The 13,040-nt window shown below is 40.0% G+C and overlaps 1 protein-coding gene across 5 annotated transcripts in view; it reads left to right on the top strand.

Annotated features, from left to right (window-relative positions):
* Positions 1 to 13,040, top strand: part of NLG-4 (neuroligin 4) — a 213,339-nt gene that overhangs the window by 105,589 nt on the left and 94,710 nt on the right. For 3 of the 5 annotated variants that reach the window (XM_086905431.1, XM_012493043.3, XM_086905440.1), the window contains exons 3-6: positions 3,385 to 3,741; positions 6,808 to 7,117; positions 7,663 to 7,870; positions 9,206 to 9,460. In XM_086905431.1, the coding sequence (XP_086761557.1) occupies positions 3,385 to 3,741; positions 6,808 to 7,117; positions 7,663 to 7,870; positions 9,206 to 9,460 (1,130 nt within the window). The remainder of the gene's footprint in view (positions 1 to 3,384; positions 3,742 to 6,807; positions 7,118 to 7,662; positions 7,871 to 9,205; positions 9,461 to 13,040) is intronic. The other 2 variants (XM_086905447.1, XM_086905433.1) reach the window with 2 other exon arrangements.

The following is a 13,040-nucleotide window of genomic DNA, read 5'->3' as shown; positions in this document are numbered from 1 at the left end:
TTCGTTTCGAAAGACAGAATGTACAACAATACTTACTTGTTTGATCAACGGTCGATCTGTACCACTTGATCACGAATTGCTCGGATTATTCCATTCGCGCGGCGAAAATATACGCTCGTCCGCCTATAATTCGATTTCGCCGCCAATACGAAAAGTAATTCCGTTTAAGGCCACGATAAATGGCCCCCAAATCCACCTCACCCACCCCCATCGACGATCTACCTACCAGCCTCGGAGGTAACCTCTTCGGAGGTAATCACGTTTCCGCTCGAAGCAATGAAGGGAGGGGGGGTCGCTACTTAAGCGCGGCAAGCAATTTAATTTCGCTGGAACAAAGTGGAGAGAGTGGATCGTGGGAGTGAACCGGCGCATTATTGCAGTGGCCGCAACACAATGCACCCACGGACCGACCGCTTTTTCGACGCATCCAACGCGTGCATCAGCGGGCTATTCGGGGCTAAACCGAGCGTCATCCCCTTTGAGCCGGGTCTCGAGAGAGTTGCCACGCGGTTTATTGGCTCGCTGCGTGCCATTAAACGGCGGAATTCGGTGGGGGGAGAGGCGTGGAATTGGCATGCGTCAGCTCTCCCCATTAGAAAGACGGAAGAGGTAGGGAGAGCGTAACGATGATGATGAGCAAAAGGTGTGCGATTGATCCGCTCGATTGTTGAAAGCCGTGTTTAATGAGTCGAACGTGATTGGTAATGGAGAAGGGGAGGGGAAGGGGATCGGTGTTTTCTTAATTGATATTACGATCTCCTGGATGGGAAATTATCGATGGGACGAGCTCGAAATGATGTTGCCCCTTCTTGATAGCTATTTTTATTACTCCGAGATCTCCGTCTAATTCTCCTTATCAAGACGGGCTGTGTTCTGTTAAGCTTCTTGATATTCGTCGATAACGAGGCATCGTGATTTGTGAATCTTTGGGATGATTAAAATTGAGATGATTATAAAAAAGAAATGGAAATTCGTGTTTCTATATCCGAATCCAATGCTTTTTCGAGTCAAGATTATGTATATAAGGATGGCTTTATAAATATTCGTTTCATCCGCTTCTAATTAGTTTAATAAAAAGAAAAAATTGGCGTCGGTTCAATGAAAAATACATTGCCCGTCGAATTTACAAGCTCCGGCTGATGGAGAAAGCGAGAGGAAATTAAAAATAGGAGAGGCAAATGAAAATCGTGACGTGGATTTTTCATCTTGGCCACGACGATTCATTCAACGGCCGAGATATTCGTACGTAAATACCGATCTTCGTGTCTTGAATATTTTAAACGATGCACGTTTGGTTTTTTTTTTTTTTCATATTTCTCTCTCGAAAATGACTCTCGAAAGATGAAAATTTGGTTAAACCAAGAAATCTTTTTCGGTCGAAAGTGAAGCCGTCCACGGTTATTCAAGCGCTCGGAGCGACGAACTGTCCCAGACTCTATATTTTCTGAAGCGTGAGGCGAAGACCGAAGCTTGAATCCCCTTTGCCAACCGCCCCTCGTCCCTTCGCTGCAAGCCTCTGTTCAGCCCTGGCTGCAACTTTTCTATAGGAGCAGACATACGGTCAACATCGGTCTTTGTTTCGTCGAGGGTCGTTCACGTGCCGCTTTCTTTAACGCTTCCTTCCTTCCTTCCTTCCTTCCTTCCTTCCTTCGTTCCTCCTGGACGTTGATATTGTCGCTCGAATAGGGGTCGGTGTTCGGCACGATAAGAAATAGGCGAACTACTCAAATTCCTTTTCCTTTCTTTCCTCTTTTTTTTCTCTCGTGAAATGGATCGAGCATCTCGAGTGTTATTTAATCTCAAGTTCGCTTTATATTCCACATTTTACCGTGTTTTCGTACCTATTCATCTTTTCTCTCTCTTGATAATGTCATCTTTTATATACCTGATAAAATATATCGACGGATAAAGTAAAATACCGATGCAAAGTAATTTATGATCCGGAATAATACAGGTGGAATCTTATGATTATTGGCTCGTACCCACTCGTGCCAATCTCCTCTCTTACGATTCACCGAGTTCACTTTATATTTCGCAATATATTCCCTACAATTCATCTTTCGTTTATTGATAACTTTATGATGTATAACTTGCTTCGTGTAATTTCATTCACGATCCATAGGGATAATACAATAGTCGGTTTTACGATTGACTCGTACCACTGCCTATCTCCTCTCTTGCGATTCATCGTTACACATACAGCGCATCGTACAAACGTATCATTTGCATTCATACGATCTGGAATAACAAAGCTTACCTTACTTCATACCACATGTTTGCTATAAATCCTTTACGATTTACAAATATACATATATATATAACACATATAAATATACAACGTTTCGATCGATGTTTATTTTTCAGGGAAAAAGAAAATCTAGTGGAAAACGCACAAATTTGCAATAACAATATTTTCCCGCAGACTTTCCAACCCCGACAACAATTCTTCCGACAGGTATCGATTCGACCAGCAATTTCCGCGCCATAGAAAAAACGATCGACACGGGAACGCATTTGCGGGGCGGCGTCCAATCAGAGGGCGCGCCCGTCCCCGCAAAACATCCCAGCCTCTAATCAAAAAAGCGTGTCGGATGGAGCGCGGGTCAGCGCGTTTTCTCGTTACATTCCGTCGGCGAGGCGTGGTGTTACGCGGCGGCCACGAAATCGACACGTGTCGCGGCGCTGGTTCGCGGCGCCTCTCTGCCACGCGGAACCACGCGACAATGGCGGAGCAAGCATTAGCGACCCGTCATATCCGCAACGTACCGTCACGTCCCGACATTCTCTCCGTCTCGAAGGTTAATTCTCCCAATGTCGCGCCTCTCCCTCTTCCTCTCTCTCTCTATATATATATATATATATTTCCTCCACTTTTCTCCCTTGTTCCCTTCTCTCGGACGTAAATCGCTGACAGACATCTCTCTGGGAACAATGCCATCGTCCTCCCTTCGTCTGGTTCGAAGATAGAGCCTCGAGCGAGGACGACGAAGGCGATAACAAAGGGGAAACAAAAACGGAACCTTGAACGGAGCACAGAGTTCTCTGTAACTGTTTCTCTTTTCGCGATCGTTTGGCGCAAACATTGGCCGGTGACTAGCGAGCTGTTGATACAATAAACTTTGGACGATCGTCGATTTTGTGAAAAAAAAAAAAAAAAAAAAAAACAGTGTAACTCGAAAACATAGTGTAAATTGTACAAACACGGAAGAGTATAAATTTCGGGAAAAAATACAAGATACTACCTCGGGCAGTAGGTAGTTTTCCGTTTCGAGGAAATTTAAAAAATCGTGGATCCCGGCTACTTTTCACCGAGGGAGGGGGAGGGTGTTTATTTTTTTCTTTTATCCGAGGAGATGGTGAAAGAAGACCTTTTTTTCTTCGCAGGGATGGCGGAGAACAACGGTAGAAAGCATCCGGTGTTGCTGTACATCCACGGGGAGAGCTACGACTGGGGTAGCGGAAATCCGTACGATGGCAGCGTGCTGGCCAGCTACACCGACCAAGTAATCGTGACGATGAACTACCGGCTGGGCGTGCTCGGCTTTCTCAACGCCAACATGGCGCCCCAGACCAAGGCGAGGGTCGCGAATTACGGGCTGATGGATCAGATCGCGGCGCTCCAATGGGTCAACGAGCACATCGCCCTGTTTGGCGGCGATCCCAACAACGTGACGCTGATGGGTCAAGGGACTGGAGCCGCCTGTGTTCATTTTCTCGCCATCAGCCCGACCGTCGTGCGTGGTCAGTCGCTTTTTTTTTCCCCTCGCGAGGAGGAGAAACTCGCCAAGGAGAGCGAGATTTTAAACGTCAAAACGCTTCGTCTCTCTCTTTCTCGAACTCTTTTTGTCAATTCTTTTTCCCATTTTCTTCACTTTCCTCCTTCTTCATTTTGGGTTTCGAAATTGGGTTTAATTATGAATATTTCTAGACGTATGTGTGTTCGACGATAGAAATAGGTGAACGAGGGATGCAATATAAATAACGGTAAGTATTGTCGTAATGAAAATCTTCGTGCAAAGATGATTGTTTGAATGAAATTTTGTTATTTTACATTTTTCATTAATCGAAGAGAAGAACGAGCGGTATAAAAATTGGATCTTAAAAATCGATCGGATTAATTTTAATACCAATTTCGTGCTCGTCGGGAGGAATCGGATCCGTCGGAAGGAACTCTCGAAAAGTCCATAGATCAACAGAAAATCAAACTCGCCGAGAATACGTTTAATTTCGCCATTTCTTTCTTTCTCGTCCTCGGGGTTTGAAGTTTATTCGATCGACTGTGACTTTCGCCAAGTAATCTCGACGAATCTCGAGCAAGTTTGGGAAGTTTTTCGCGTAACACGATAAAAATCCGCATTCGACTAAGAGCCGCCCAACTATTTTTAGATCTCTTATAAAGTTCCACTCGGTTAGATTAAATTCTGCCCGTCCTTGTTTCGTACCTAAACTTCTGCTTCCTGGCCTGGAACAATTAACCTGGGGCTTGATAATAGTTATAGCCGAGTCGCGTGCAAGAAAGAAGAATCGTTATGCCATAAATAACGAGATGGCGGCCGGTCGTCAAGACTCTTCTCTCTCGATGGAGGGATCCGATATTTCTCCTTGATGATTCCTTCGATCCGTGGAACGAACCGCTAACGAGACTCTCGAGAAGAATTCAGAAGGAAACGAGCTTATGTGTATCGAGGTCTCTCGAGATCCAATTTCTCGAAAATCGATTCTTCTTATCCTTCTTCGATTCCCGATTAATTAAAAACAATCGAAATCTATTAATGTTCCTCTTAGGAAAGAAGTCTCCTCTTAGGGGGATTAATTTTTAAAACCACCTCGATGACCTTATTACTAGATCTAGTGATGATGATCCACGAATCGAATGGAGACAAGGTTAAATTCTTTCCAAGGTCTTCGAAAAAACGCGTGAAAAAAAAAAAGAAAGAAGGGATAAAGGAAAGAATGAGCGAATTATAAAAGTAAATTAAAGAGATGAGGGAGAACACGGAAGAAAATTCCGGGAGAGAAGGAATTATCCTCGAAACTTCTTAAAACCACAAAAGAAACTTTCTGGAGGGGAGATATTTAAAAGGGGGTTAAAAGAAATCCAAAAGGTGTAGACGATTTCCTGTTGGTCGACTAAACGAGAAATTGTGTTACAAAGGATAAACTGTAATAGGCAGAGAAACGAGAAAGAAGAATTCTCGGCATGGTACGCGCGTGAAATATCGTTCTTCTATCCGAATGGGTATCGCGATACGCTATTAGAAAATACTTTCCTCCTTTATGAGGCCGCGGAACGTCCACGATCCACGCTCCATGTTTCTTTCCCTCGTTCGTTCCCCTCGCCCTCGTTTCTTTTCCAAAGAGCGTTCCCAGTCACGCTGGAATTTCTCGCTTAGCCTCGTCGATCCCGGAGCTTCGATATTGGCCGTACACGAGGAAACGTGGACGAGGCTTCTCTCGAGCGGAGGCTTCGCTCGAAATTGCTGATATAAATCTGTCTTGATAAATGGTCGGTCGCGAGATGAGGCACAGGAAGACGTATTAATTGAGGCAACTTAACGAAAACAGCTTTGTTTCTTGCGATCGATGGATGTGGCTGGGCGCACGATTTCTACCTTTTTGAAATTCTTCGATTCTGCCTCTTTCTCATTCCACTTTCGTTTCGATTCGAACGATCGATGGCGATCGTTCCTTTAAAACTCGTGGATATATTTTTGTTCGTTCCTGAAACGAGGTCGAAGAGTAATAATAATTATATTCGAAATATGATTATTAATTAATAAATTGCAAAAAGTGTGTCGATAAAGTTGTGCATGGTTGGAAATATATGGTGCTCGTGGAGAACTTGTTGCAACTTTGCTTATTCGATACAACAAATTAATTAGTTTGGGAAGTTTTCGTAGTTTTCCTCCTCGACGCCAAGCACTTTGATATTAATCACCGAAGTTCGATTCTTCGAAAGAGTTGGCCGTGTAGAAGAATTATTGAAGCAGGCTTATCGGCATACAGCACTACCAGAAATGTTACGATGAAATTAGACGGCGAAACTGGTGAAAACATTGTCATTTCAAAACATTGTCTAATTTCTTTTAAAGTATCTTCAAATATCTTAATTTGTTTCCTCGATTTTGATCTTCTTATTTTCTAGATTCGAACACAATGACCCAAGTTTAAAAGGTTCGATAGTAAATAGTTGTTTTCTTCGAATCTCTATTCAATAGAAGCTTTCGTATGTTTTCTATTTGAACTGACGAACGTGGACGAACCGAGATCAAAGAATGTGACGGCTATCCTTATTACAAATTGATTTCTCTTCCTCTAAAAAGATAGATTTTCAAAGAGTAGTGGAAAAACATCATTGGTTCTGTTGACGAAAGGAAAATCAGAAATAAGTTTCTTCTCGAGAATTTTCTGGAACTCTACATTCTATAACTATAGTTGGAATATACTCGTTTAATGCATGTCATACGATCAACAAGGAAAACCGATATTTATCTTCAATATTTTTCCCCTCCTACAAAGATATAAAAAACAAAAGACAAACAGAGAGAGAAAGAAAGAGAGGGAGAAACACGTATCCCATTTCCAATTAAAAATAAAACTAAGACAAAGTATTCTTGCACGTTTATGTCAACATCTTCTTTAGAATATATCAAAGCTTAAAGATTAACGTTAAATATTACTTTAAATAGACTCTAAACTAGACTCTGCGATCAAAATTTAACACCCTATATTTTTTTTTCTCTTATAAAAAATTCCTCAAAGGTCTTCATTGTTAAATTTACGCAAATTTTTTTTTTTTGCAATTAGGTCTGTTCAAGAGGGCTATTCTATTATCAGGCAGCGCCCTCTCGTCGTGGGCAGTGGTCGAGGATCCTGTTTCTTACGCCTTGAAACTCGCCAAGGCGGTCAATTGCACGATTCCGAATGATTTGTTCAAGAACAACGAACTGATCGTCGATTGCCTTCGGGATCGAAGTTTGGAGGAGTTGATGAAAGTCAATATCCAACCGCCGACATTTTTGAGCGCGTTTGGGCCCAGTGTAGATGGCGTGGTCATCAAGCCAGACTTTCAGAAAGATCTTCTCTCGTACATGGGCCCGGAATTTCAAGGATTCGGGTAAGCATCGATTATTTATTTCTGAATGCTTAATAACTTTCTTAAAAAATTTATTTCTTTTTTTTTAATATCATATCACGAATCTATCGTCTTCATCATTTTCTTCAGCCTGTTCCATCAAGACAGCCTCTTCGTTAAATTTTACAAACAAAAAAATACCCAACGCAAGTTGAATTCATCGTAGACGTAGTTTATTAAGATTGTAAATGATTTGAGTTTGTTATGCAAAGTCCATTCGATCTCTGCTATCTCCACCGTGCTTCGAATACTTTTTTTTTTTTTTGGAAACGTTAGCCTAAATCGTACATCAACGACTTTACAACGATACCCGTTGTTTCGATGAGGCATGAAATTTCTTATCGCTATCAGCAAAGCACGTAAACGATAATGGCGATATAAAGAAGATTTACGCGTTGAAGATGACTGTACGCTATAGTTTCCATATGTTCGTTTGTTTCTCTCCCATTTTTCTTTCTTTTTTTTTTTTTTTTTTTTTTTTTTAGAGTACAGTAAGGAAAGAAAGGAATTTGTGTTTCGTTTCACAGGCCGCTGCCAAAGAAAGCGGAGCACGGTGCCCCGATCACGAGTAACAACAAATACGATTTGCTGTTCGGCGTGACCACGAGCGAAGCGTTGTGGAAATTCGCGGAGAAGGATGTACAGCAAGGGTTCGAGGGCGAAAGAAGGGACAGGATCATCAGAACGTACGTGAGGAACGCGTACGTGTATCATCTGACGGAAATATTTTACACGGTAAGTGTTTTCCATTTGAATTGAAACAATTTAGGAAAAAAAAAAAAAAGAAAGACAAAAATTAAGAGGATCAAGAGCAAAATTAAAATATCTCTCTCGATATGATAAGAAAAAAAGAAAAGAAATGTAAAAGTTACAAACTTGGAATGAATCTTGAATAAAATCTTTCGAAAGAAGTTCTCCGATCGCTTCCAAGGGACATCTTTCTCCAACTCTGTTTACTTACTCTTAATATAACTTTTCTTGAATCATATTTTTCGTTTCTTTTCTCTCTCTCTCTTTTAATCTAATTATGTCATCATCCACTTGTTTCTCGATATTCTCGTCGGTTGTATGATTGAATATACGTACGATCGCGTTAAAAAAAGAATAACGAAACGATGACGGAAAACAGGGACGATAAACCGATCCACAGAAAAGGGTAAACGCTTTGCACACGCGATTAAGCATTTAACGGGAGCGAATCGTTCATATTTCATAAATTTCGATAAGCCAATGATTCCAACGATTATTTCACGGCCGTTTGGCATGAGTTTTCATAATGCTCCCTGGGAATAATTTGTCGCCCCCACTCCGTGGTTCGTGGTTTTGACTCCCCTCCCCCACCCCTCTGAAAAATATATCTCGCCTACGTGTCTGATTATTTGGACCGTTATCTAAATGCCGATTTCGGTATCGAAAGATGGGAAACCGAATATTAACCAGGAAAATTCCAGCGTGTATCGATGCTTCGAATTTCAATAGTTCGATGGAAATGTTATACGTTTAGCGGGGGAAAAAATTGAACTTTTTTTTTTTCCCCCTCCCTCTTCTTTAGTTTTACAAATATCGAAAATATCGAGTAATAAAATTATTCGATTCGATTCGTTGTAAAATCGAAAAATTTTTAAAAAATTTCGATGAACTTTCATAGATGTGAAAATGAAAATGAAAAATGAAAAAAAGAAATTGTAGCGTTATCATGCATTTCGATATTCACGGAAAGTAAAAGAGAAAATTATAATTCGTGGAAATAGTTTCAGAATTAATTTAATCAAATATTTGATTCGATCAAAGCTCCAAAATGCCCAACTTTATTTATTTAAAATAATAAATAATTTTCACATTAGGAATAATAATAATAATATGTATTTTTTAAACATATGGAAAAAATTGTTCACAACTCGTAAAAAGGACATCAAAAATTTCAATTTTTTATTTCTTTTCTTCTTCTTCTTCTTATTTTTTCACAAGAAATCACTCTCCGTTTTTACACTTTATTCGTCCAGACCCTGTATATTTTTTTTTTCTCCATAACGTTTATCGTTTGATTGAATTATCGTTCAATTGGGCCAGGTGGTGAATGAATACACCGATTGGGAGCGGACAGTGCAGCACCCGGTGAACACGAAGGACGCCTGCGTCCAGGCGCTAAGCGATGCCCAATTTGTGGCGCCTTTGGTGCAGACTGGCGACCTCTTCACCCTAAGGCACACGAAGAAACCGAATAATCCTCATATAGCACCGATTCCCGAAAGCGAGAAAGAACCACTGCCTAAGACGTATTTCTACGTGTTCGACTATCAGATGAAGGATGGGGATTATCCTCAGGTAAGTGGTCATTTTCTTCTTCTTTGCTCAAAGAATTAAGAAGAAACGAAAAAGATGAAGCGTAATGTATAATCGAAAAGAATATATATAGCACGATATTATATTATTGAAATTCGTAATATGCATATGTTATTATTAGCATATATTATTATTATTATAAAGCGCTTACGAATTTTATGGGATAATTAGATTCGAAAACACAGCTGCGCGCTTTTCCTGCCGTGAATAAATTAAACCCGTGGAATAGAATTAATAACCGATCGGGGTATGGTCGAACCTTACTCTTCGCTGTTCCCATTTTTCGATCTATGCGCCGTTCGATTAATTCTCACCGATCGATCCAGTTAAATGTTATTCGAAATTTATTTTCTCCTCAAGTGAAATAGTATTGTTTACGTCTATATATTCACAATTGACAGTGACTATTTCATTGGGGAGCTACGTCCAAAGGTACGAGGTAACCGAGATATACCTCATTTTGTTTGAAATTCGAAATTTGTTTCGAAAATTCGAGTTCGAAAGCTTGTTAAATCGAACAGAGCGTGCGATATTGTATTAACATTCATCCATTTCGCAGGATGGATGAAATTACAAAGTTACTTTTGCGTAGTATTTACGACGATTCAGAAATCGAAAATCATCGGAACGAAAAACACGTTGGAACGACGAATCTCCTCATCTTTTGTTCCGCGATTAAAACAATTGAAAATATTTTCCACGAGATTAAACGAAATGAAAATTATCACTCGTGCGCAAAATATGCAGGTCGGCAATTCCAAGGGGCGATGCGTCTTGTTTATAAATACGGCGACGCGGTGTTTGTTCGCGAAGGAATGTGGCAAATTATGCGGCTACGAGCTCGTTTGTATCATTCCTTTGGATATGAAAAAATCCTCGTTCCCTCGTGAGAAGTCGCCGACGAGACGAGATAAAGGGTAGAAATGGGAGGAAGGACGAACGAGGTGAAACGATCCTAAGCTGCTCTAACTTGAGATATTATCGGGATGAGTAAATTCCGTGGGAACGAGATATTTCGTGGATGTAACTAATGTTTGCAATTACGAAAATTTACCGAGTATGAGGAACGAATATTTTCTTTTTCTTTTTTTTATCTTTTTTTAAACTTGAGCGATCGTTATGGAAATTAAGCTCTCGTTCAGATTGTAAACAGTGTAAGCTTCCGTTAAATCTAGGAAATCTCTGGTGAAGAAAGATAATAAAAACGGGTAATTAAATTATTGTACGGTCATTGCAAATATGATTCGAGAGATATTCGTTTCGTGTGATTAAGGAAAATTTACTTCTCTAAAGAAAAAAAAAAAAAAATTATAACGATGGGAATTATCGGATTTATCCGTAAACCACATCAATTTTAAATCGAAAAATAAGTATCGATTGTTTACGATTGTTTTTATAATCTTTTAACCCTCGTTTCCCCTTTTGTTTCGAAAAATTCCACGTTCGGTTTATTTTTATTAACACGCGTTCCGTGTTTATTAAAATTATCTTTTGCATGACGAAATTTAATTAATTCCTCAGTTAATTTATGAAATTCCTGGACAAAATTATTCAACTCCCCATTTATAGTTGCCAGTTTCTTCTCATTTAAACGAACATTAATTATTACGTAATTGTTTATTTATTTGCTTCAATTCGATATAAGTTCGTTTATGAATTACAATTAACTGACACTCCCATATATTAAATATCAACGAGACGTTTAATCTTTCATTTCCTCCTTTATTTTATCATTTCTCGAATAATTAATCCGAATAATATTATTTTTCCTCACATTGCGCGCATTACATTCCCTTTAACTTTTGAAATCTAATCGTGAAAAGAACAAAAAAAAATATAAAAGAAGGAATCGAGATAGATCAATATCAAATCATCATTTACGAAACATTTTCCCAGGGGAAGGCATTTAAATCTTTCTTATTCCTTGCACATTTTCCCCATTAAGAAGGGAGACTATGCCTATATTCCACGGATAGAAACGGGAATGCATTTATTAAAACGAAACTTAATTTAATCCGTAAGCGTAATGCAAAAGATATCTGGTATCCGATAAATCATTGGCTACGAGTGACTGTTGCAATTTCCGATTCAACGTCGAATCCCATTCTCGGCTCGGTGTGTCAATGTTCCGTGTAAGCGAGAAGTAAGATATCCCCGCACGCTCGATCTTGAATGGAAAATATTGGCGGATCAATAATAGGAGAGGCGAGCCGGACGGACCGACTTCGGATTCATTGTCCATCAGTCACGACTGTTGTTACACGAAAAGATTTCGACCATCGATAACTGGCATTATCCATTATTCCTTAATCCTGGGATACCATCTATTCCCAGCAAAAAGAAAGGAAAAGGAAGAAAATAAAATGAATGAATAAATAAACGAAACGAATAAAACTAGTATAACTAGTTGTAAACTTTCATTGACTCGGTTTCGAAGACTAGTGATTCGATGGACGAGAATCCCCCGTCTGGTGGATCGTTTTGTGGATCAAAAGGGGAAATCGGCGCGAGAGACGATAGATCCGGCACGGTCTCTCTCTTTCTCTCCTCTTTTGAGATAACGGGGCCAGATTTATAACGGGGACGGAATAACGAATTTTACCGCGGCAAAGATTTGCAGCGATTCGCCGATAAGATTAGCGATTGATAAACGGCTAGGCTACGTGCGTTGTCCGCAACAACCAGGCGAGGCGTTTTCGCTTCGTGTCGATCGTGGATGCGAGCGCGGCATATGGCAGCTGGAAAATTGTCGCCTCGGATGCACTTCACTCTCTGCGATCATTTATTATTTCGCATCCCTAAATAGAAGCGTTGCGTTGCGTCAAGAACGAACGCGCATATTCTCCGTACAAATAATCCGTAAATGAATCGGACAAATCGATTGTTACGCGCTCGCTCGAACTTGTGTTTGTCCAACAGTAACAAGTTTTGCTCGTTCAAATTCTACATTTGTTTTTTCTTTTTTTTTTTCTAACTTCCATTTGATCAAAATCCATGTGTATTTTTTTTTTTTATCTTTTATATTTCTTTCTCGATGGCGTTTTAGGTAAAATTAAATATTACGAGTTAGAAGGATGATATGAGATGACGCTGAAAGTTATTTAGTTTTAAGAGATAATTGCTGTATATGGAAATAGGAAAAAAATATAAGAGAGTGATAACAATGTATGTTGATAAATCGAATGGAAAATTTCACGATGTTGGAAGATTGAAAAGAAAGAGAAAGATACTCACATGTGTGCTGCATAGAAAAATATAACCAGAGAGAGAGAGAGAGAGAGAGATGAATCGGTGAGATGCGACATGTTCGGTCGGCACGGTTTCCACTGGCGTTAATTTGTCGAAAAGCTGGGGAACATGGAGCGCGGCATACCTTAAGCACTGTGATGCATATTGTAGCAGATCGGTGTTAACGGGGCGCGCGCCATCGTTGTTTAAATTGTTACATCCGCGGCGCTGTATGCATGAATCAGCAATGCGAAACAGTAAATATTTCTCGGTATAAATTGACGAACTTCGTTGATTGCACTTCATCGTTCGATCATTAATCACGAGCGCTGTG

The sequence above is a fragment of the Apis florea genome, unplaced genomic scaffold (assembly GCF_048593485.1).
Source record: "Apis florea isolate Af1SG1 unplaced genomic scaffold, ASM4859348v1 contig_1615_pilon, whole genome shotgun sequence".
NCBI classification, from domain to species: Eukaryota; Metazoa; Arthropoda; class Insecta; order Hymenoptera; family Apidae; genus Apis; species Apis florea.
The sequence above is the reverse complement of the archived record's forward strand: the minus strand, read 5'-3'. Positions and strand labels throughout refer to the sequence as shown.